Source organism: Hemitrygon akajei, chromosome 18 (genome assembly GCF_048418815.1).
Source record: "Hemitrygon akajei chromosome 18, sHemAka1.3, whole genome shotgun sequence".
In the NCBI taxonomy this organism is placed as follows: domain Eukaryota; kingdom Metazoa; phylum Chordata; class Chondrichthyes; order Myliobatiformes; family Dasyatidae; genus Hemitrygon; species Hemitrygon akajei.
In genome coordinates, this window is record NC_133141.1 from 149,671 (window position 1) to 176,030 (window position 26,360).

At 43.1% G+C, this 26,360-nt stretch overlaps 1 protein-coding gene across 5 annotated transcripts in view; it reads left to right on the plus strand.

The window, feature by feature from the left end:
* The window catches only part of adam11 (ADAM metallopeptidase domain 11), a 376,715-nt gene that overhangs the window by 51,992 nt on the left and 298,363 nt on the right, over positions 1-26,360 (plus strand). For all 5 annotated transcript variants that reach the window (XR_012101994.1, XM_073070643.1, XM_073070642.1 and 2 more), the window contains exon 4: positions 6,294-6,360. Coding sequence is in view for 4 of the 5 variants with exons in the window: in XM_073070643.1 (XP_072926744.1) it covers positions 6,294-6,360 (67 nt within the window). In the remaining variant the exon portion in view is untranslated. The remainder of the gene's footprint in view (positions 1-6,293; positions 6,361-26,360) is intronic.

Below are 26,360 nucleotides of genomic sequence, written 5' to 3' on the forward strand. Positions count from 1 at the left end.
GTTTGGGCCCCTTGTCTTAGAAAAGTCAAGTCGTCACTTTTATTGTCATTTTGACCATAACTGCTGGTACAGTACACAGTAAAAATGAGACAACGTTTTTCAGGACCATGGTGCTACATGAAACAGTACAAAAACTACACGGAACTATGTGAAAAACAACACAGGAAAAAAAAACTACACTAGACTACAGACCTACCCAGGACTGCATAAAGTGCACAAAACAGTGAAGGCATTACAATAAAGAATAGACAAGACAATAGGCACAGTAGAGGGCAGTAAGTTGGTGTCAGTCCAGTCTCTGGGTATTGAGGAGTCTGATAGCTTGAGGGTAGAAACTGTTACATAGGCTGGTCGTGAGAGCCCGAATGCTCCGGTGCCTTTTCCCAGATGGCAGGAGGGAGAAGAGATTGTATGAGGGTTGCGTGGGGTCCTTCATAATGCTGTTTGCTTTGTGGATGCAGCGTGTGGTATAAATGTCCGTAATAGCAGGAAGAGAGACCCCGATGATCTTTTCAGCTGACCTCACTCTCCGCTGCAGGGTCTTGCAATCCGAGATGATGCAATTTCTGTACCAGGCAATGATACAGTTCTCAGGATGCTCTCAATACAACCCCTGTAGAATGTGATGAGGATGGGGGGTGGGAGATGGACTTTCCTCAGCCTTCGCAGAAAGTAGAGACACTGCTGGGCTTTCTTTGCTAAGGAGCTGGTGTTGAGGGACCAGGTGAGATTCTCCGCTAGGTGAACACCAAGAAATTTGGTGCTCTTAACAATCTCTACCGAGGAGCTGTCAATGTTCAGCGGGGAGTGGTCGCTCCATGCCCTCCTGAAGTCAACAACCATCTCTTTTGTTTTGTTCACATTAAGAGACAGGTTGTTGGCTTTGCACCAGTCTGTTAGCCGCTGCACCTCCTCTCTGAATGCTGACTTGTTATTCTTGCTGATGAGATCCACCACGGTCATGTCATTGGTGAACTTGATGATGTGGTTCGAGCTGTGTGTTGCAGCACAGTCATGGGTCAGCAGAGATGTGCTGACACTGGAGAGGGTTCAAAGGATGTTCATGAAAATGATTCCAGGATTGAATGGCTTGTCATATGAAGTGGGTTTGATGGCTCTGGGCCTGTATTCACTAGAATTGAGAAGAATGAGAGATGACCTCATTAAAACCTATCAAATGGTTAAAGGCCTCGATAAACTGGATGTTGAGAGGATGTTTCCGATGGGGTGAGTTTAAGATCAGAGGACACAGACTCAGAATAGAGGGATATCCTTTTAGAACAAAAAGGAGGAGGAATTTCTTGAGCCAGAGAGTGGTAAATCTGTGGAATTCTTTGCCACAGGCAGCTGTGGAGGCCAAGTCTTTATGTATATTTAAAGCAGAGGTTGATAGATTCTTGATTTGTCAGGGCACGAAGGGATACGGGAAGAAGGCGGGAAACGGGGGCTGAGAGGAAAATTGGATCAGCTGTGGTGACCCACTTTCTACGCAGGCGAACCGGCTCACAAAATGGTGTGCACGTCGGCAGAGAGGCCAGCCCCAAAATGGCGCTGGGCCTTCTTCTTCACCAGCAAGGAGAGAAAGCCCATGTGCGGGAAGGGACTTTTGTAATGTACCTTTGATGTCACTTCCGCCCGGATAGAGCGGGAATGGAACTGCATAAAAAGCCAGTGCCGCAAAATTTGAATAAACTAGTCTTGAAACGGCTTACCGACTGCGTGTCGTTGTCTCTAGCTCTGTGTGTAGCACATCGCTACATTGGTGACCCCGACGGTCCAAACGGGATTTGGACCAAAGATGATCAACTCTATCTGTTCACGCAGTTTCGCTAAAACTGCCAACTTTCTGGACGCTGTAACCACGCGTGTGGTTTGACCAAGCAGAAGCCCAGTTCCAGATTCAGCTGATATTTTCTGATTCCACGCATTACTACCACGTGGTGAGCGCCCTTGGCCAGGAGACGGCCACCCAGGTTGCGGATTTCAAACAGTCACCCCCGGAAGAAGGCAAATATGCAGCATTCAAAGCACTGCTCATTGGGACCTTTGGCCTCTCACGGCATGAGCGGGGTGCCCGCCTGCTTCACCTGGACGGTTTGGGAGACAGACTGCCGTCAGCATTGATGAACGAGATGCTGACCCTGGCTGACGGACACAAGCACTGCCTTATGTTTGAGCAGGTGTTCCTAGAGCAACTGCCCGAGAACAGTGGTGTTTCTACCACCAGCAGTGGGGCATAGAAGCCCGCCGTTGTTGCCCGCCCTGCAAGTTCCCGGGAAACGCCAGGGTCAGCCGCCGCTGATGGCTATGGCGGCTGGCCACCAGGACTGCCTCTCGTACGTCTGGGACAAACAGTTGGGACTCCGCTTCTTGGTGACACCGGAGCAGAAATCAGCATCTTACCCCCAACGGGGTACGACACCCACAACAGGGAGCCAGCATCCACCCTGAGAGCCGCAAACGGCAGCACGATATGAACCTACGGCACCTGCACAGTGCAGCTGCAGTTCGGCGCCAGCCAGTTCACGTGGGACTTCACACTGGCCGCCGTGGCCCAACCACTCCTGGGGGCGGACTTCTTGCGAGCTCACAGCCTGCTGGTCGACTTGCAAGGGAAAAGACTGGTACATGCCGAGACTTTCCAGATGTTCTCCCTGGGTGAAGCCAAGTTGCCGGCCCCACACCTGGACTCCATCACGCTGTCTGACAACAAGTTCACCAGAATCCTGGCGGACTTTCCATCGATTCTGGCACTGCAGTTCACGGCAGCCATGCCCAGACACGGGGTACAGCACCACATTCAGACCCAGGGACCACCCCTCCACGCCCGCGCACGAAGGCTCCCCCGGAAAAGCTCCGCCTGGCAAAGGAGGAGTTCAAGAGGATGGAGGAATTGGGGATTGTACAGAGGTCCGACAGCCCATGAGCCTCCCTCTGCACATGGTGCCCAAAGCAGCTGGGGGTTGGAGACCATGCGGCGACTACCACAGACTGAACGAGGCTACAACTCCAGACCGCTACCCCGTGCCGCATATACAGGACTTTGCAGCAAACCTGCACGGGGCAAACATCTTTTCCAAAGTAGACCTCATCCGGGGATACCATCAAATCCCGGTACACCCTGAAGACATCCCCAAAACAGCACTCATCACCCCGTTCGAATTCCTCTGAATGCCGTTCGGCCTGAAGAATGCCGCACAGACATTCTAGCGGCTAATGGATGTGGTGGGACGCGACCTGGACTTTGCGTTCATCTATTTGGACGACATCCTCATAGCCAGCAGTAGTCGTCAGGAGCATCTGTCCCACCTCCGCCAGCTCTACTCCTGCCTGAGTGATCACAATCAACCCGGCCAAATGCCAGTTTGGACTCAACACCATCGACTTCCTGGGCCACAGGATTACCAAAGACGGGGCAACACCTTTGCCCGGCCCAACACGGTCAAAGGCCTGCAGGAGTTCGTTGGTATGGTGAACTTCTACCGCCATTTCCTCCCCTCAGCAGCCCGTATCATGCGCCCTTTGTACACCCTGATGTCGGGTAAAGGCAAGGACATTACTTGGGATGAAGAGGCCGCGGCCGCTTTCGTTAAAGCCAAGGAAGCCTTGGCAGATGCCACGATGCTGGTGCACCCCAGAACGGACGTTCCAACCGCCCTCACAGTGAACGCATCCAACACAGCAGTTGGTGGGGCGCTGGCAACCCCTGGCGTTCTTCAGCAGGCACCTACGGCCACCCGAACTCAAGTACAGTGCCTTCAACCAGGAGCTGTTGGCACTATATCTGGCAATCTGGAATTTCAGATACTACTTAGAAGGCAGGCCGTTCGGCCCCCCAGCAGCGACATCTGTCCTACATCTCCGAGCACACAACGGACATCCAGCATGTCTTGGGAAAGGACAACGTCGTGGCAGACACACTCTCCAGACCAGCTGTCCAGGCCCTGTCCCTGGGGGTGGACTATGCAGCACTGGTGGAAGCACAGCAGGCAGACGATGAGATGCCCAGCTACAGGACCGCAGTTTCGGGTTTGCAGCTGCAAGACTTCCTCGTAGGCCCAGGTGAGAGGACCCTCCTGTGTGATGTGGCTACTGGCCAACCTCGGCCCACTGTCCCGGCAGCCTGGCGGCAGCAAGTTTTCAACTCCATACACAGCTTGGCGCACCCATCTATCAGGACAACCATCTGGATGGTCTTCAGCAAGTTTGTGTGGCACGGACTTGGCAAACAGGTCAGCAAATGGGCCAAAATGTGCACGTAGTGCCAAACAGCCAAGGTGCAACGGCACACCAAAGCCCCACCGCAGCAGTTCGAACCCACCCGCTGCAGATTCGACCACATTCATGTGGATATCGTGGGGCCCCTGCCAGTGTCGCGAGGAGCGCGGTACCTCCTAACTATGGTAGACTGGTTCACGAGGTGGCCAGAGGCGGCCCTGCTCACCGACACCACCGCCAATTCCTGCACCCGAGCGTTGATTGCAACCTGGGCAGCACGTTTCGGGGTACCGGCCCACATTACCTCCGACAGAGGCGCCCAGTTCACCTCCAGCCTATGGTCGGCTGTGGGCAGCCTGTTGGGAACACAGCTACAATGCACAACTGCCTACCACCCACAGTCGAACGGACTAGTGTAACACTTCCACTGTCCCTTGAAGTCGGCTCTCATGGCCCACCTGAAAGGGCCTAACTGGGTGAACGAGCTTCCCTGGGTCCTGCTTGGAATCCTCACAGCGCCCAAAGAGGATCTGCACACCTCGTCGGCCGAGCTGGTGTACGGCGCGCCCCTGGTCATCCCAGGAGAGTTCATACCAGCCCCAAGGGGGCAAGAGGAAGAACCCGCAGCAGTCCTGGACAGACTACGTGAAAGGCTCAGCAACCTGGCCCCCGTACCGACTTCACAGCACGGACAGATCCCGACCTGCGTACCCAAAGACCTGCAGAACTGTAAGTTTGTATTTGTATGAAGGGGCACACACCGGGTACACAGCGGCCGTATGAGGGGCCGTTCAAGGTGATCAGGAACAACGGGTCTACGAACGTTCTAGACATTGGGGGGAAGGAGGAGGTTTTCACTGTGGACCAACTCAAACCGGCCCATGCGGACTTGGCGCAGCCAGTCGAGGTTCAGGCACCGCAGCACAGAGGCAGACGGCCAAACAGAGACTGATCCAGACTGTGGACATTAGGGGGTGTATCGCCGGTTCTGGAGGGGGGGGTTATGTGGTAACCTACTTTCTACGTAGGCGAACTGGCTCACAAAATGGCGCATGCATCGGCAGAGAAGCCAGCCCCAAAATGGCGCTGGGCCTTCTTCACCAGCAAGGGGAGAAAGCCCGCGCCCAGGAAGAGACTTTTGTAATGTACCTCTGACATCATTTCCGCCCAGAGAGGGTGGGAACGGAACTGCGTAAAAGCCAGTGCCGCAAAGTTTGAATAAACAAGTCTCGAGTGCAACTTATAGACTGCGTGTCATTATTTCTAGCTCTGTGTGTAGCACATTGCTACACAGCCATGATGAAATGGTGGAGCAGACTCAATGGGCCTAATTCTGCTCCTATACCTAAAGGTCTTAAGGGCTTATTAGAAAATTAGTAAGGAGATGAAGGGCAACTTTACTGAAATACATAAGCAGAAAATATAAATACATTGGCCTTTGCGGTGTTTTTGGTTGAATTTTGACAGCAGAACTAAGGAGCATGGTTTTGGAACAGTGACAAAACACGTTCAGGTCAAAGCCAAGGAACATTTTTTAAATTCAGTAATTAAATGCAGTGTTGATTCCGGAGATGAAGGGGTTGAGAAGATTGATAAGGAGAGATTGAGTTACCTGGGACTGTACTGTCTGGAATTCAGAAGAATGAGAGGAGATCTTGTAGAAACATATAAAATTATGAAAGTGATAGAGGCAGGAAAGTTGTTATGGTTTTGGAGAAAAGGCAGGTAGGTGGAGATGAGTCCATGCCCAGATCAGCCATGATCTTATTAAATGGTGGAGCAGGCTCAATGGGCCAGATGGCCTACTCTTGCTCCTATTTCTTATGTTATTATTAATAAATAGAATTATCTTTGGACAAGTTAATGGAGCATTGCAAATGTTGAAAGTTAATTAGGGGACAAAAATGGCAAAAAATATAGTTTTCCACAGTTAAATGTCTCTTGTAACTAGTTATTCATGTGATGACTTAGGACTTTGTGTCCTGTCATATGCTCACTGTTGAACTGAGATCTGACACACCAGGCTAAGTCCTTCTAACTTCTCAATTCCATTTTTGTTCTGTTTTTATTATCAGTGATTTGCTGTCGGCACATTATGTTGAAAGACATTTCAATGAGGATGGAAATACCACACAGATATCGGTAAGATACTTTAGTAAATGTTTTATGACGGAAACATTAAAGTGATGTGATATTCAATATGTCCAGAATAATGTGTGTTATAATTTGGAATAGAAAGAAGCACTGTGTGCTTATTCTCTGGCTCAACTACACAACTACACAAAATACTCAACTAAGCAAGATGTAAGTGCAATTCCAGAAATACTTTCAGCAGGAATATCTCAGAAAGATTTAATTGGTTTTGTTCAATGGTGACTGGGGACACTTTTGACCCAATTTATATCATCATAGAGTTAAACAGAACAGAAGCATACTTCTCAGGTACTGTGCCCATGCCAACCAATCAGCACCCATCTATACTAATCCCATTTAGCAGCATTTGGTCTGTGGCCTTCCATTCATTGGCAATTCATACTCACCAAATGCTGCAAGGATACTTTCCTTCACTACCACAATAGGTAGTAATGGGTTCCAACTGAACTCTGGATGATAGTGTTCTTCCTTGGGTCACCTCTGAACCACTTACCCCTGATCAAAGCCCATGCTTACTTATTTTAGACATCTATGCCAAGAGAAAAAAGATTGTAACTATTTGCAATTTACCCTATCTGTAATCCTCCTAGTTTTGTATACCTCCATCTTGTCCCCTCTCAGCCTCCTCTAGTCCAAGAAAAACAAACTCAATCTACCCAGTCTCCCCTCATGATCAAAATACTCCATCCCAGGCAATATCCTGGGGAATGTCTTCTGCTCACTCTCTAATGCAATCATGTCTTTCCTAACATGTGCTAGACAAAACTCTACACCTTTCTCCATCTATGCCTAAGTCATTATTTTATAAAATTGTACCATAGCTTTCCAGCTCTTATTTGCAATGCTCTTTTTGATAATAGATGGAAAGAGGTATTTGTAGTACTCAAACCAAAAATAATGCTGGCATCTCAATCATTGTTGCTAAAGGTTTTGTTTGCTTAACTTAAGACTATAGGCCATGAACAAATATTCTCCAGCCTGTACTTGCTAGCACTGAAGAGCTTCAAGAGGTTCTTTAATTTTTCAGTTAGATTGCTTTTTGTTTCCTCAGTATTATCATAGCTTGTACTAGGACTTTCTCCAAACCACTTCAAAGGTTTTGAGGTTATTTTCATTCTGTTGCTGAGATCAGAATTGGATCTGAAATTAAATGGAAAACCTTTCACATTCCAGCTGACAGGAAAAGCCTTTTGGCTCAGTAACTTTCTAGTTACGGGCCCTTCTTTACAGGGGAGATGGTAGCAGAAATATTGAGCCTTCCATCCCAAACATCCTGCTTTCCCTTTGAGGAATATACCTATTGAAGACCAGTGTCAGAATCAGAATCAGGCTTACTATCACCGGCACGTTGTGAAATTTGTTTACTTCAGTAGTACTGGGTAACATATTGATAAAAAGACAAATCAATTGCAGTGAATGTATGTATATATGTATATTAAATAGTTAAATTGAAAATAGTGCAAAAACAGAAATAATAGAAAAAGTGAGGTAATGTTCAGGGGTTCAATGTCCACTTAGGAATCGGATGGCAGATGGGAAGAAGCTGTTTCTGAATCGCTGAGTGTGTGCCTTCTGGCTTCTGTACCTCCTACCTGACAGTAACAAAAAGAAGAGGGCAAATCCTGGGTGGTGGGGCCATTAATAATGGATGTCACCTTTCTGAGGCACTGCTCCTTGAAGATGTCTTGGATACAATGGAGGCTAGTACCCAAAATGGAGTTGACCAATTGTACAACTTTTTACAAATTCTTTCAATCCTGTGCAGTAGCCTCCCCCCCCACCCCATTCCAGACAGTGATGCAGCCAATCAGAATGTTCTCCACGGTATGTCTATAGAATTTTGCAAGTGTTTTAGGTGACATACCAAGTTTCCTCAAACTCCTAATGAAATATAACCACTGTCATGCCTTCTTTACAGGTGCATTGATATGTTGGCACCAGGTTAGATACTCAGAGATCTTGACACCCAAGAATTTGAAATTTGTCACTCTCTCCACTTCTGATCCCTCAATGAGGATTGGTTCACGCTCCCTTGTCCTACCCTTTCTGAAATCCACAATTAGCTCTTTGGTCTTTGTGATGTTGAGTGCAAGACTGTTGCTACAACACCACTCAACTAGCTGGTATATGTCTGCCCTCTCATCTCCGTCTGAGATTCTACCAACAATAGTTGCATCATCAGCAAACTTATAGATGGTATTTGAGCTATGCCTAGCCAGACAGTCATGTGTTTATAGAGAGTAGAAGCAATGGGTTAAGCACACACCCCTGAGGTGCGCCAGTGTTGATCGTCAGCAAGGAGCAGATGTTATCACCAATCCGCACAGACTGCGGTCTTCCGGTTAGGAAGTTGAGGATCCAATTACAGAGGGAGGTTCAGACGCCCAAGTTCTGCAACTTCTCAATCAGGATTGTGGGAATGATGGTATTAAATACCGAGCTATAGTCAACAAACAACATCCTGACATTGGTGTTTGTGTTGTCCAGGCGATCTAAGGTGTATGATACTTCACACCATCTTCTTAAATGATGTGAGGAAGTAAGTTAATTAATTTTATGCCAGCTGTTTATAATCAACACATTAAACAAGTGGGTGCCAGCTGTCATTTTTTTGGGGGAATTTCAATGTTATATCACTGAAGAGCAATGAAGATTGTTAATTCAAATGAAGCACTGAGCAGCTTTTCATTTCAATTGACAGTGAGGTGGAGCTGTTCAGAGACCACTCCACTGTATAATTTTCAGATGTAAATGAAGACAACTTTTACGAAAAATGGATATGGCTATTTGAGAGCTAAAGCAAGTTAGGCATCCACATTATCAAGTCCTTTCGACATTCGGTAGGTTTCAATGAGATCCCCACACATTCTTCTAAATTCAAGTGCGTACAGGCCCAAAGCTGCCAAATGCTCCTCATATATAAACTCCTTCATTCTGGGAATTATCCTTGTGAACTTCCTCTGGATTCTCTCCAATGACAACACATCCTTTCTGAGACAAGGGGCCCAAAACAGTTGACAATACTCAAAGTGTAGCCTGACTAGTGTCTTATAAAGCCTCAGCATTATCTCCTTGCTTTTATATTCTATTCCCCTTCAAATAAATGTCAACATTGCATTTGCCTTCTTTATCACAGACTCAACCTCTAAGTTAACCTTCTGGGAGTCTTGCACGATGACCCCAAGTCCATTTGCACCTCTGATGTTCGAATTTTCTCCCAAATTATATAATTCCATTATGATTCCTTTTACCAAAATGCATTATCATACATTTCCCAGCACTGTATTCCATCTGACACTTTTTTGACCATTCTTCCAATTTGTCTAAGTCCTGCTGCAATCACATTGCTTCCTCAGCACTGCCTACCCCTCCATCTATCATTGTATCATTTGCAGACTTTGCCACAAAGACATCAATTCCATTATCCAAATCCTTGACAAACAATGTGAAAAGTAGCGGTCCCAATACTGACCCCTGAGAAACATCACTAATCACTGGCAGTCAACCAGAAAAGGCCTCATTTATTCCCACTCGCTGCCCCCTGCCTGTCAGCCATTCTGCTGTCCATGCCAGTATCTTTCCTGTAACGCCATAGGATTTTATCTTGTTAAGCAGCCTCATATGTGGCACCTTGTCAAATTACTTCTGAAAATCTAAATAAATGGTATCCATTGCCTCTCCTTTTTCCATCCTAATTGTTACTTCTTCGAAGAACTCTAACAGATTTTTCAGGCAAGATTTTCCTTTTCAAAAATGATGCTGACTTTGGCTTAATTTATCAATAGTCTCCATGTACCCCGAAACCTCATCCTGTATAGTGGACTCAAACACCTTCCCAACCACTGAAGTTAGGCTAAATCTTGGTGATTGTAGGGATGACTTACAGTGGACAGAAAAGCTTGATCATGTAGATGATAAGCAAGAGGATGTGCTGGACCTTTTGGAAAACATCAAGTTGGGTAAGTTACCGAGACTGTATGAGATGTACCCCAGGCTACTGTAGGAGGCGAGGGAGGAGATTGCTGAGCCTCTAGCGATGATCTTTGCATCATCAATAGGGACAGGAGAGATTCTGGAGGGTTGGAGAGTTGTTGTTCCCTTATTCAAGAAAGGGAGTAGAGCTAGCCCAGGAAATTATAGACCAGTGAGTCTTACTTCAGTGGTTGGTAAGTTGATGGAGAAGATCCTGAGAGCCAGGATTTATAAATATTTTGAGAGGCATAATATAATAAGGAATAGTCAGCATGGCCTTGTGAAAGGCAGGTTGTGCCTTACGAGCCTGATTGAATTTTTTGAGGATGTGACTAAACACATTGATGAAGGAAGAGCAGTAGATGTAGTGTATATGGATTTCAGCAAGGCATTTGACAAGGTACCCCATGCAAGGCTTATTGAGAAAGTAAGGAGGCATGGGATCCAAGGGGACATTGCTTTGTGGATCCAGAACTGGCCTACCCACAGAAGGCAATGAGTGGTTGTGGATGGGTCATATTCTGCATGGAGGTCAGTGACCAGTGGTGTGCCTCAGGGATCTGTTCTGGGACTCCTACTCTTTGTGATTTTTATAAATGACCTGGATGAGGAAGTGGAGGGATGGGTTAGTAAGTTTGCTGATGACACAAAGGTTGGGGGTGTTGTGGATAGTGTGGAGGGCTGTCAGAGGTTACAGCGGGATTTTGATAGGATGCAAAACTGGGCTGAGAAGTGTCAGATGGAGTTCAACCCAGATAAGTGTGAGGTGGTTTATTTTGGTAGGTCAAATATGATAACAGAATATAGTATTAATGGTAAGACTCTTGGCAGTGTGGAGAATCAGAGGGATCTTGGGGTCCAAGTCCATAGGACACTCAAAGCTGCTGTGCAGGTTGACCCTGTAGTTAAGAAGGTATACAGTGCATTGGCCTTCATCAATCGTGGGATTGAGTTTAGGAGCCAAAAGCTAATGTTGCAGCTATATAGGACCCTGGTCAGACCCCACTTGGAGTAAACATAGAAACATAGAAAATAGGTGCAGGAGTAGGCCATTCGGCCCTTCGAGCCTGCACCACCATTCAATATGATCATGGCTGATCATCCAACTCAGAACCCTGTGTACAATGTCCTGTGTATGTTACTCAAAATGGCTTCTTTGGTTTGTTAAGAGTAGGAATGCTTCTTTGTCTGATAAGTGTTTCTCTCGCAGTTGTTTAGCTTTAGACTTGCTGATATGGGGATTGTATTCATTTGTTAACCAATGGGGAATGTTATTTTGTCTTGTGAGGCTGGGAACTTGGGGGGGGGGGGTTTCGCGGTCTTTTGAGGGGAGTCGAGAGGAAGACGCCGAGGAAGGTGGACGTGCGCTGCACTGCTTGGTTGACCACCAGGGGTGGTCCCAGGTGTGAAGACGTGGAGGTCGGAGGCAAGCGACGAGGGGTCGAATGGTTCGATGGTTGAGCTCCAACGATGTGCACTAAACTGACTGAACTTTGATAAGCTGGTGCCTTTTGTTTTTTTCTTTCCTTTCATATATATTGTATTGCCTAGTACTCTTTTAGTTTTAGTAAACTCTTTAAAGTGTATTTCATAACGGTATCTGGTGTGAATTTGATACTATGTGCGGGCGCGAGGCATAAACTTGATTCTCACAGCACCTGCGTGTACAGGAGGTGGGGTTGGTGTGTGGCTGGATCTCCTTTTCCCCTAGACGTATACCAGCCTGTTGGGTAAGTGTTACACCTGTACCTGCTTTCTCTCCATACCCCCTGATCCCTTTAGCCACAAGGGCCATATCTAACTTCCTCTTAAATATAGCCAATGAACTGGCCTCAACTGTTTCCTGTGGCAGAGAATTCCACAGATTCACCACTCTCTGTGTGAATAAGTTTTTCCTCATCTCGGTCCTAAAAGGCTTCCCCTTTATCCTTAAACTGTGACCCCTCGTTCTGGACTTCCCCAACATCGGAAACAATCTTTCTGCATCTAGCCTGTCCAATCCCTTTAGAATTTTATATGTTTCAATGTCCAATTCCTTTAGAATTTTATACGTTTCAATTTTATACGTTTATACATACTGTGCTCAGTTCTGGTTGCCGCACTATAGGAAGGACGTGGAAACCATAGAAAGGGTGCAGAGATATACAAGGATATTGCCTGGATTGGTGAGCATGCCTTATGAGAATAGGTTGAGTGAACTTGGCCTTTTCTCCTTGGAGCGACAGAGGATGAGAGGTGACCTGATTGAGGTGTACAAGATAATGAGAGGCATTCATCGTGTGGATAGTCAGAGGCTTTTTCCCAGGGCTGGAATGGCTAGCACAAGAGGGCATAGTTTTAAGGTGCTTGCAAGTAGGTACAGAGGAGATGTCAGGGGTAAGTTTTTTTACGCAGAGATTGGTGAGTGTGTGGAATGGGCTGCCGGCAATGATTGTGGTGAAGGTGGATATGATAGGGACTTTTAAGAGACTCCTGGAAAGGTATATGGAGCTTAGAAAAATAGAGGGCTATGGGTAACTGTTGGGCTTGAAATTCTGCCCTGTGTTCGTTTAGGAAGAGAGACAACCAACACCGGAATATTACAAAACTTGGGTTTATTGCAGAATCCGTAACTGGCACAGCGAATCGAGGGAGTCGCTGGAGAAGGCGCGTTCCGACTTCCCCTTACAATCTGCTCTTATTTATATCCCTTTTCCCCCCAGCACAACCCCCCGCTACATATTAGGTAATATCGGGCACTTGTGTCCATCTTATTGGCCCGACGCCATACACTCACGAGTTACCTGTTTCTTTTGTTTACTGAATCGCGTGACACTGGTAGTTTCGGTGTAGCGGAATCCCCAGTTTCGCTTCCCCCCTCCCTCGCATTACGTGAGCCACTCCTGACCTGTAATGGCAGTCTCGAATTAACCCTAACATTAACCCTAACACTCCCTCCCTTGGCCTCCCAGAGGCCACATCCCTTACAAGCTTTTCCGCGGCTGCCGGGATCAGGCAGGGAGGTGAGCGTCCCCCGGCACTCTTTGGCGTGTCCTCCCTATTTGCTTATCCTGATTTGTCCGACCTAGGGTCACAAAATATGGGTAGGGGTTCCCTAAACATCCACAATTTTTACAAGTAGCATGCAACATTTCAGAAAACTTATTCAAGAACAAAATTATCCAGATGAATAAACTTTGAATTAAAAGCACATCAAGCCAATGATGAAGATTAAGCCTTTACTATAAATAAGTTAATTGACCCTATAATATTCAGTGGCAACACAAAAGGAGATGCCTCCAACTGTGTTTTGCTAAGGAAGTTACCTCAAATAGAGGTGGTGTGCAGCCCAGTAGGCACTGGGCCTCTCTACAGTCTGTAGGAATGGGTGTTGGCTCATCAAACCTATTATCAGACAAACTACATAAAAATAATTTGCTATCATTTCTGTCACTATACCACATGGTGCAAACTCCACCCAGAAATACACCCAAGGTCTGCATTGAACCCAGGTGTCTGATACCACGAGACAGCACCACTGCACAATCCCAAACAGATCATCAAACCTGCCTGCAACAAGATCCTACAGACAGCAGTGTGTTAATGCCTGCTAGTCAATATTTCAGATCCATTGAATGAGGTATATAAATTAACCAGGACATCAGAAAGATACCATATGTTCATAATAAGAATTGTTGCATTAGCTCATTTATATCTTTCTGGGAGGGTAAATGCTCTTGGTTAAAAATCTCATTTGAAAGATGCCACTACTTATTACTGCAGTAGTTTGGTGCAGATTTGAATTCAGTGAACCTGTCTTGGGGGATATAATGCCACCTAGTTCCATTTGCATCATTCCTTAAATAACATTAAACAAAATTAATTCTGTCTAACAAGAGGCAAAGAACTGTAACTATACGTTTTAAAATGGTGCAATGAATTACAGTCTCCTGGGCCTGAACTTAACTTATTTAGGAGCACAATTAACCTGAATCTCATTAACTAGCAAGTATTAAATAGAGATAGAGGAAGGTTCTTCATCAAATCAGCAAGGGCATGGCTAGACAGGGAAAATCCCTTTTCATATAAACATATAAACAGCACAATACAGGCCCTTTGGCCCACAAAACTGTGTTTTTGTCAAACACTGTAGCAAGCCAGACAACATCTCGGCAGCTATTGATTCAGTTATGACCAAGCATAGTGTATTTCTTTTCAATCATCAGCTCTTGGATTGGTAATTGCAGATGTTAACCTGACAGTAAATAAAATAGGATAACTGCTGAGCTGTTTGTAACATCACCAGTATTAAGGCTGCAGGCTTGAGAGATTTAATGCAGCAACTTTAGACCAACAAAGGCTGCTCAGCAAAAGACATTTGTTAATGAAATTTATTGACGCAACCATTAACAGCAAGCAATTGTATACACAAGAGATTCTGCAGTTGCTGCAAATCCAGAGCAACACACCCAAACTGCTGAAGAACTTAGCAGGTCAGGCAGTATCTATGGACAGGAATAAAGAACTGATGTTTCAGGCCGAGACCCTTCATCAGGACTCTTTATTCCACCTGACCTTCTGAGTTCTTCTAGCATTTTATGTGTGTTAGAATAATAACAAGTGAAGTCCACTGTTTATATTTTTCTGGTTTAAACTAATCTAGTACATTCAACAGAGATTCCTATTAATAGGAGATATTTGAATTGAGCATTTTAAATTGACTAACAGAATTGAGCTGAAAGAGTTAAGAAATTTATCAAATTCTGGAATTCCAAATTACAAGCATAATATTCTGCAACTGTATGGCAGGCCTGTAAACATCAGAAAATTGAACAGTTGAGCCAGTGTTTAAGCGAGGCTGTCCATCAGATGCTGTGAATTATGAGCATAGTCTATTAGTAATTCATAATAACACACACAAAATTGCTGGAGGGACTCAGCAAGCCAGAGAGCATCTGTGGAAAAGAGTGAACAGTCGACGTTTCAGACCAAGAGCCTTCATCAGAACTGGCCTGAAACACCAACTGTTTACTCTTTTTCATAGATGCTGTCTGGCCTGCTAAGTCCCTCCAGCATTTTGTATGTGCTGCTTGCAGGACGTACTGACATTGGAGAGGGTTCAGAGCAGATTCACAAGAATGATTCCAGGAATGAAAGGGTTACCGTATCAGGAACATCTGGCAGCTCTTGGGCTGTATTCCCTGGAGCTCAGGAGAATGAGGGGGGATCTCATAGAAACATTCTGAATGTTAAAAGGTCTGAACAGATTAGATATGGCAAAGTTATTTCCCATGGTAGGGGATTCTAGGACAAGAGGGCATGACTTCAGGATTGAAGGACATCCATTTTGAACAAAGATGCAGAGAAATTACTTTAGTCAGAGGGTGGTAAATCTGTGGAATTTGTTGCCACAGTTTCCAGTGACATCATCGTCGAGAATGGCAGCTTAAGTCACTAGCTCCTCTGGAAAAACGCGTATTAAGCCCTGTTAACCCATCAAATATAGTATTTTTTGAAAAATATTTGAACTGAAAAGAGGGGCAAGAATAGGGAAAAAGAATGGAAATAAAAAAAGCAACACTGCAGAGCCTGCGGCCGAGAGGAGTGCAGCAAGCGGCTCTCCTACCCGACCGCATGCTAGCGAGGCGGACGCTGGGCCTCGTTCAGGCGAAGCGGCGAATATGATTGAAATTCTGAAAGAGATATGGGAGTTTCTGAAAGAAATAAAGCAGCAGCTACATGATATTAAGTCAGAACTCGCCAACGTCAATCGAAAAATAGCTGTGGCAGAGACTCGAATTGAGAAGGTGGAAAATCGCATTCAAAACATTGAATGAATACTGAGTAAGACGATAAAAATATTAAATCACCAAGAAGGTAAACTGCTTGACCTGGAGGGAAGATCACGGCGGAAAAATATCAGAATCTACAATGTTCCCGAAGGAGCGGAGGGCTTGTCTATGATGGAGTTTGTCAGAAAGTTGCTGCGGGACGCGCTAGAGCTTCCCTCAACTATGGAGCTGGAAATCGAGAGGACGCATCGCGCGTTAGTCCCGAAGTCTACCCAAGATAAGCCATGTTCAATAATAATTAAATTCCTTTGGTTCAGCACCAAGGCGGAGATTCCACAAAGGGCCTGGGGTAAGAAGAGAGTGTTTTTAGACGATAAATTAATATATTTCAACCAAGATTACCCCCCCCCCACAGTCCTGCAGAAACGTAAAGAATACTCTGAAGTAAAGCGAGTACTAAAGCAAAAAAAGATTAGATTTCAAACTCCGTACCCTGCTAAACTTCGAGTGTTTTATGACGACGGAACGCGGTTGTACCAGACAGTGGAAGAGGCGACTACAGACATGAAGGCCAGATGATTGCCCGTCAGCGTGACCAAACCGAGGGAAAGCCTGGCTGAGGAATTATCCCGCTCCGCTTGGGAAATAGTGTGAGAATCGAGAAGGCAGGAGACGGGAGGAGGCCGAGAGAAATATATCAGGAAGAGACCGGGGGTTTCCCAAAGACAGTCCTCACCCCCTTCAGAAGAGCCATAAGGTTTGGCTAACTTTAAAAATGTTGAGAAGCTAAATGGAAGCAAGAGTAGACAGTGATATACCTATCTCGGGAAATACTTATTATAATGTGGATTTTATATTACTTAGTTGTTATTCTTTATTCACTCACTTCCTCCTTTTTCCCCACCAAAATGAGAATATATATATATATATATATATATATATATATGTGTGTGTGCGTATATGTGTATGTATGTAATATACGCATATATATGTGTGTGTGTATATATATATGAGTACACAGGGAAATCTTTTCTGTGTAATGGATTTGTTCACTGCTTTTTATGAATACTGTAATGGGGGCCCTCAACTCACAAGTAGGAGGGGTTATCCCCCACAGCTAGACATTTCCTCTAGCTCAACGCAAGGTCATCTACTAGAGACCTCAGCCTTGGAATCACACGTTCGTTGCCATTTGTGTTATTATTTGCATTTCTTGGTTCTTATTTGTTCAGGGAGTAGAGCGATTAAGTTTTATTCTAATTTCAATGATACATTGACAGATAAATACAGATGGCTAAGGACAAAGTAAAATTCATTTCTTTTAATGCCAATCGGCTATTAAATCCAATCAAACATAATGGACTTTTGTCCAAAATGAAAAAAGAACAAGCCCATGTAGTATATTTACAGGAAACTCATTTAAGTGATAATGAGCATAAAAAACTAAAGAGAATGGGCTTCACTAATTTGTTTTTCTCCTCATATAAATCAGGACATAGGAGAGGAGTTGCTATTCTTATCTCAAGTAAGCTAAATTTTGAAAAAGTATTCAAAATGGGAGATAAAGAGGGCAGATATATTCTGGTAAGGGGGAATATAGATGGAAATTCAGTTACTCTATTGAATATATACGCACCCCCGGGAAGTGATATTGGTTTCTTTCAGAAAATTACTGATATTATGGTAACGGAAACAGAAGGTCTCCTGATATGTGGGGGAGACTTAAATTTACAATTACAACCAAACTTAGACTCTTCCAATAGAAAAACCTATGAAACAAAATCATTACATAAGAAAGTTAATATACTTTTTGAGGACGTTGGTCTAATTGATATATGGAGGGACCTTTTCCCCGACAGAAGGGATTACACTCATTATTCTGCTCCCCATTCTGTATATACAAGAATAGACTATTTCATAACATTTGGAAAAGACAAAGTAAAATAAACACCTGTGGAATTAAGACAATAGATGTAAGTGACCATGCACCTATATATTTATCTGTTTATTTTGACCTACAACCAAAGAATACTATTTGGAAACTAAATTCAAGTCTACTCAATGATCCATATTTTAAGGAACAAATTAAAAAAGAAATTGGTCTCTACTTAGAATTTAATAATAATGGAGAGGTTTCACCTCCCATTTTATGGGATACTCTGAAGGCGGTCTTAAGAAGGAAAATTATAGCAATATCTTCATATAAGAAAAAAATAAGGAATAAAACATTAGAGGAATTACAAAATAGGCTGAAGGAACTAGAGAAAAAACTCAAATTGAATTTGAGGGAAATTAAAAGAATTAGGAATGAAATTAATAGTTTGGCTACGCAAGAAAACAGGAAAAATTTAATGTTTCTGAAACAGAGACATTATGAAAGTGGATCGAAATCTATGAAAATACTGGCGTGGAAACTGAAAAAAAAAGATAGCAGAAAATACAATTCATAGAATTTGGGACCCAAGAACGAAAATGATAAAAAATAAGCTAAGTGAAATTCAAGAAGCTTTTGAAGTGTTTTACAAAACTCTGTATTCCAAAGTTCCGGGGGAAGCATAACCCAAATTGCCACCTTCTTGAATTCTCTAGAGTTACCCACTTTAAGTGAAGAACACAATAGAACGATGACTGCTGACATAACTGAAGTTGAATTTAAAGCTGCAATTAGTAGGCTTAAATTAAGCAAGTCACCAGGATCAGATGGGTATGCAGCAGAGTGGTACAAAGAATTTTAAAAATGAGTTAATTCCTGTTTTACTCCCCACACTGAACTGGGCTCTAAAAAAGGCACAGATGCCACCCAGTTGGAAGGAAGCGATAATCTCAGCTATACCGAAAGAAAGCAAGGATAAAATGGAATGTGGGTCATTTAGACCAATATCCGTTCTTAATGTAGATTATAGATTATTTACCTCCATCATGGCCAAACGATTAGAGGAGTTTCTACCCATACTGACACGTAACGATCAGACAGGTTTTATACGACAATGCCACACACAAGACAATATACGAAGGACACTTCACATTATGGATCATATACAAAAAAAAATAAAATCAAAGCAATAGTGATAAGCGTGGACGCTGAAAAAGCATTTGATTCAGTTAATTGGAATTTTCTTAACAGAGTTTTACATAGATTTGGTTTCCAAGACACAATTATTAAAACTATACAGACGCTATATGACAATCCTACTGCTAGGATTAAAATCAATGGATATTTATCAAATAGTCTTACCCTAGAAAGAGGCACGAGACAGGGTTGTGCATGGTCACCGCTACTCTTCGCGTTATATCTGGAACCATTAGCTCAACACATCAGACAAAATGAAGGTATCAGGGGAATTACTATTAAAGGGACAGAGCATAAATTGGCTTGTTACGCAGATAACATTTTGATCTATCTAGGGCAACCAACATACTCTTTACCTAAATTGATGCAATCCTTTGAACAATATGGTCAATTATCAGGATACAAGATCAACATAGATAAAACCCACTTACTTTCATATTACTATAGCCCACCAAGAGAAATGGAAAGTCAGTACCCCTGGGCATGGCACACAGAGTCTTTCAAATATTTGGGCATCATTATGCCAAAAGATTTGGCAAAATTATCAGAATGTAATTATCAGCCTTTATATAAAAAAAATTAAGGAAGATGTGACAAGATGGAACCTGATTCCTTTTTTCAGTCTCAGTTCAAGGATTGAGTCTATTAAAATGAATATACTGTCCAGACTGTTATATCTCTTTCAGACCCTACCAATAGAAATTAATCAAAATCAATTCAATGAATGGAACAAGATGTTATCAAGGTATATTTGGCAGGGTAAAAGGCCTAGAGTTCATCTCAAAACTTTGCAATTAGCAAAGGAAAAGGGGGGATGGGACCTACCCTCTCTTAAAGATTATTATTTTGCAGCACAGTTGAGAGCTGTGATATGTTGGTGCAACCCATCATATGACGCTCAATGGAAAAACATTGAGGAGCGGGTACTTCCCATTCCCATACAAGCAATTTTGGCTGATAACAACCTGCAAAGGTACATAAATACTATTGATAACCCATGGGTGAAATTGGCTCTTAAAATGTGGAAAACTACTATAAAAGAATATAATCTAGAGGGAGATATTGCAATTCTTAAATGGTGTGCATATGACTCGGATTTTACACCAAATAAATTGGATGCTAGATTTAAGGACTGGACAGCTAAAGGAATAACAGTTCTTTGCAACATAATGAAAGAAGGAACACGGTTCAGTTTTGAAATGCTTAAAGAGAAACACTTATTAGAAAAACAAGATTTTTATCGGTATTTACAGATGCGAAAATATGTTAACAAGACGCTTAAAAATGTAACCAAGGCAAGTACATGCTCGATAGAGCTCTTTAGAAAAGCATATAATTCTGATAATGGTAGTAGAATCATTTCAAGCATGTATAAGGGGTTGTCAAATCTTAAAACACATTGGACTTCATACATTAAAACAAAATGGGAGAAGGAAGGAGGGATAATTATATCTGAGGAAGAATGGACAACAATATGGAGATATCAATGGAAGCGTACCAGTTCACAGAAATGGAGGGAGTTCGGATGGAAAAACTTGATAAGATATTTTATTACACCCTCTCAGAAATCCCATTATGATAGTGACCTCCCTGTTTGCTGGAGAAATTATGGAAATCAAAATGCAAATCATTATCATATTTATTGGGACTGCCCTGTTATCAAAAACTATTGGAGGGGGATACACAATGCTCTACAAGACATCTTTAAATATGAAATACCCTTAGAAGTAAGACCATATATTTTGGATATATACCTCAAGAATAGTTGAAAAGAGATAAATATTTAATGAATATACTGTTGGTGACTGGTAAAAAGACTCTTACTAGGAAATGGTTATCACAAGAGAGCCCAACTTTAAATACATGGATGGAAATTACAATGGACATTTACAAAATGGAGATGATAACAGCATCTGTTAATCATAAACTGGAACAATTTGATTCATACTGGGAAAAATGGTTTAACTATATAATGCGTCATAGGCCTGATTTTATTCTCACAAATCAATGAATATGTTGTAAAAAAAAGATCACTCCCTACTTGTACATAGTTCTTTTCTTTTGCTTGTTTTTTCTCTCCACTCTTTTCTATAAGTGTATACCTCAGATAAATACTTTGTGGAGATTTGTGATACATATGATTATATGATATATATGTACAATGTCTGAAATACATCTTGTGGAAATGTTTGTTTGATGATGAACTTCAATAAAAAAAATTTTTTTTAAAGGAATTTGTTGCCACAAGCGGCTGTGGAGGCCAAGTCATTGGGTGTATTTAAGGCAGAGATAGATAGGTTCTTGATTAGCCAGGGCATCAAAGGGTATGGGGTGAAGGCAGGGGAGTGGGGATGACTGGACGAATTGGATCAGCCCATGATTGCATGGCAGAGCAGACTCGAGGGGCTGAATGGCCTACTTCTGCTCCTATGTCTTATGGTCTTATGGTCTAATATTCTTGTCTTTAAGTCTGAGTGTGTGATTTCTGCCTTAATATTAGTCAATTAGTGATATTTCTGTTCATTTGGATTTCACAAGATTCTTTCCACTTCCTGCCCCTACCGTAAACCTTAAATAAGCTGGAAATGTAAACAACATCTACTTATAGGAGGTGTTAATTCATTAAAGACTGCACTGGTTAATCATCCAGCGCAGAATACCTTGTGGCCATCCCCCTCAACAACAGGTATATCACTTTGGATACTGTTAGGTGGGAGATAACCTAGAAGTAGTTGGGTCTCTAAAACTGAGTCTGGCTCTGTGACTCGGAAGGGAAGGGAGGAGAAGAAGCAAGCTGTGGTGATAGGTATATTAGGTAGATAGGGTTGTAAAGAAAGCTTTAGGCATATTGGCCTTCATAAATCAAAGTACTCAGTACAGGAGATGGGATGTTATGTTGAAATTGTACAAGACGTTGATGAGGCCTAATTTGGAGTATTGTGTGCAGTTTTGATCACCTACCTACAGGAAAGATGTAAACAAGGTTGAAAGAGTACAGAGAAAATTTACAATGATGTTGCTGGGTCTGGAGGACCTGAGTTATAAAGAAAGATTGAATAGTTTAGGACTGTATTCTTTAGAACATAAAGATTGAGAGGAGATTTGATAGATGTATACAAAATTATGAGGGGTATAGATAGATAGAGTAAATGCCTGCAGGCTTTTCCCACTGAGGTTGAGTGGGACTCCAACCAGAGGTCATGCCTTAAAGGTGAAGGTGAAAGGTTTAAGTGGAACATGAGGGGAAACATCTTCACTCAGAGGGTTGTGAGAGTGCGGAATGAGATGTGGTCCATGCAAGCTCAATTTCAATGTTTCAGAGAAGTTTTGAAAGCTACATGGATAGTGGAGATATGGAGGGCTATGATCCAGGTGCAGGTTGTTGGGAGTAGAAAGTTTAGACCACAAGACAATAAGACCATAAGATATAGGAGCAGAATTAGGCCATTTGGCCCATCAAGTCTGCTCTACCATTTCGTCATGGCTGATCCAATTTTCCTGTCAGACCCAATCTCCTGTTTTCTCCCCATATCCCTTCATGCCCTGACCAATCAAGAATCTATCAATCTCTGCCTTAAATACACATAAAGACTTGGCCTCCACAGCTGCCTGTGGCAAAGAATTCCACAGATTCACCACTCTCTGGCTAAAGTAATTCCTTCTCACCTCTGTTTTAGAAGGACACCTCTCTATTCTGAGGCTGTGCTTTCTGGTCTTAATTAGGTCATCTCTCATTCTTCTGAATTCTAGTGAATACAGGCCCAGAGCCATCAAATCCACTTCATATGACAAGCCATTCAATTCTGGAATCATTTTTGTGAACCTCCTTTGAACCTCTCCAGTTTCAGCACATCTTTTCTAAGACAAGGGGCCCAAACCTTCTCACAATACACCAAGTGAGGCCTCACCAGTGATTTACAAATTCTCAACATTACATCCTTGCTTTTATATTCTAGTTCTCTTGAAGTGAATGCTAACATTGCTTTCTCACCAGACTCAAACCTGCAAATTAACCTTTAAGGAATTCTGTACGAGGACTCCCAAATGACTTTGCACCTCAGGTTTTTGTATTTTCTCTCCATTTAGAAAATAGCCAACCCTTCATTTCTTCTACCAAAGTGCATGACCATACACTTCCTAACCCTGTAATCCACACCCCACTTCTTTTCCCAGTCTCCTGATATGTCTAAGTCCTTCCGCAGCCTCTCTACTTCCTCAAAACTACCTGAGCCTCCACCCATCTTCATATTGTCTGCAAACTTTGCAACAAAGCCATCAATTCCATCATCCAAATCATTGACATAAAACATAAAAAGAATTGTCCCAACACTGACCCCTTTGAACACCACTAGTCACCAGCAGCCAGTCCGAAAAGGACCGTAGGAAAGGTCAAAGAGCTTAGGGCATGGATCAACACCTGGAATTATGATATTGTAGCCATTAGTGAGACTTGGTTGCAGGAGGCAGGACTGGCAGCCTAATATTCCAGAGTTCTGTTGTTTTACACGTGACAGAGCAGGAGGGATTAAAAGAGGAAGGGTGGTGTAACAAGTCAAGAAAAATGTCATGGCAGTGCTCAGCCAGGATAGACTGGAGAACTCGACTAGTGAGGTGTTATGGGTGGAACTGAACAATAAGAAAGCTATGACAATGTTAACGGGGCTATCTTACATCACCCAACAATCCAAGGGATTTGGAGGAACAAATTTGTTGAGAGATCACAGACTGTTGCTAGAAATATAAGGTTGTTATAGTAGGAGATTTTAACTTCACATATTGAAAAAGGATCTATTGCTTTCCTGGCGTATATGACGAATAAACTCTTCTTGGGCTTCCAGCCAGGTACATGTATTGATTATAACCAAAGTTTCAATGACAAAATTTGTCATCTTCAACAGGGATGAAACCTGGGAATGTCCAGTCTGATGTTATTTATACCCCTGTAGTCCAGCCCTCCTGATTGGCTGATTCTCATCCAATCAGGTTTCTACTCTCCCACTCTGCTTACTATCGAATTCCAGTTCTTACTTAGAGTGAGACCTTCGTCTTTGTTAAAACTCTTTTCCTCTAGTTTTACTTCAATTACATCCTTTACCAGGCCATCCCAAATGCCATTGGCATGGCACAGCAGTCTTGTGCTGTTGAAGTCAATCCTATACGATTGTGAATGCAGTCAAAGATGACCTGGGATTCAGGTTGTCTAGTGTTTAGTGGATTCCCTGTAAATGCGGAGCAGCGTATCTTGGCCAGATGGGACGCATGGTGGAAACCTGCATCAAGGAGCACAGGTGTATCCGTTTGGGTTACCCGGAGAAATCAGTGGTAGCAGAACATTGCATTCACAATGACTTTGATGGCACAAGCTTTTGGAACTGCCTGATGAAGGAAACCATTGAAATAAAACTAGAGGAAAAGAATTTTAACAAAGACGAAGATCTCACTCTAAGTAAGAACTGGAATTGGATTGTAAACAAGGATGAGAGTGGAAACCTGATTGGATGAGGACAAACCAATCAGGGGGGATGGATGATGGGGGTATAAACACCTTTGGATTAGACATGCCCAGGTATCATCTCTGAAGAAGATGGCAGAGTTTGTCAGTTAAACTCAATATTTGTACCCGGTTGGAAGCCTGAGAAGATTTTATTAGTATTACACATGTTGACTGGGACTCCCATACTGTAAAAGGACTAGATAGGATAAAATTTGTCAAATGTGTTCAGGAAAGTTTCCTTCATCAGTACATAGACATCTGCTATTAGGGAATGAGACAGGGCAGGTGACAGAAGTTTATGCAGGACAACACTTTGCATCTAGTGATCATAATGCCATTAGTTTCAAAGTAAATATACCAAAAGATAGGTCTGGTCCACTGGTTGAGATTCTAAATTGGAGAAAGGCCAATTTTAATGGTATCAGAAAGAATCTGGCAAGTGTGGATTGGGACAAGCTATTTTCTGGCAAAGCTATACTTGGTAAGTGGGAGGCCTTCAAACGTTAAATTCTGACAGTACAGCTTGTATATGCCTGTCAGAATAAAAGGCAAAGATAACAGGTTTTGGGAACCTTGGTTTTCAAGAGATATTGAAGTCCTGATTAAGAAAATAAAGGAGTTGCATTAGAGGTATAGTCAGGAAGGGAAAAATGAGGTGCTTGTGGAGCACAAGGAAAGCAAGAGAACACTTAACAAAGAAATCAGGAGGGCTATATGAAGACATGAGCAGACAAGGTGAAGGAGAACCTAAGGGATTCTACAGGTATGTTAAGAGCAAAAGGATTGCAAGGGATAAAATTGGTCCTCTGGAAGACCGGAATGGTAATCCATGCATGGAGCTAGAGGAGATGGGGAAGTTCTGAATTGGATTTTTTGTATCTGTATTTACTCAGGAGATGGATACAGAGTCTAGAGAAGTGAGGCAAAGTGGCATCAACTTCATGGACCAGAATAATGAGGAGGAGGAGGAGGTGTTTGCGGTGTTGAGGCAAACTATGGTGGATAAATCCCCAGTCCTTGACAAAGTGTTCCCTCTGACCTTGTGGTAGGCAAGTTTAGAAATTGGCGGGGCCCTAGTATAGATATTTAAATCTTCCTTAGCAACAGATGAAGTGTCTGACGTTTGGAGGATAGCCAATGTTGTTCTATTGTTTAAGAAAGGCTCTAAAAATAAAAACAAGGATATTATAGGCTGGTGAACCTGACACCAGTAGTGAGAAAGTTATTGGAAGGTACAATAAGGGACCGGATATTTAAGTATTTGGATTGACGTGGACTGACTAAGGATAGTCAGCAAGGCTTTGTGTGTGGTAGGACATGTCTAATCAATCTTATAGAGTTTTTCAAGGAATTTGTCAGGAAACCTGACGAAGGGAAGGCAGTGGACCTTGTCTACATGGACTTCAGCAAGGTCTTTGACAAGGTCCCGCATGGGAGGTTGGTCAAGAAGGTTCAGTCGCTCGGCATTCAAGATGAGATTGTAAATTGGCTTAGATTTTGGCTTTGTGAGAGAAGTCAGGAAATGATCTGGATGATAATATGGCTAAATGGACCAACAGATTTGCGGATGACACCGAGAGTGAGGGTGTAGTGGACAGCGAGGAAGACTATCATGGCTTGCAGAGGGATCTGGATCAGCTGGAAAAATGGACAAAAAGTGGCAGGTGGAATTCAATGCAGA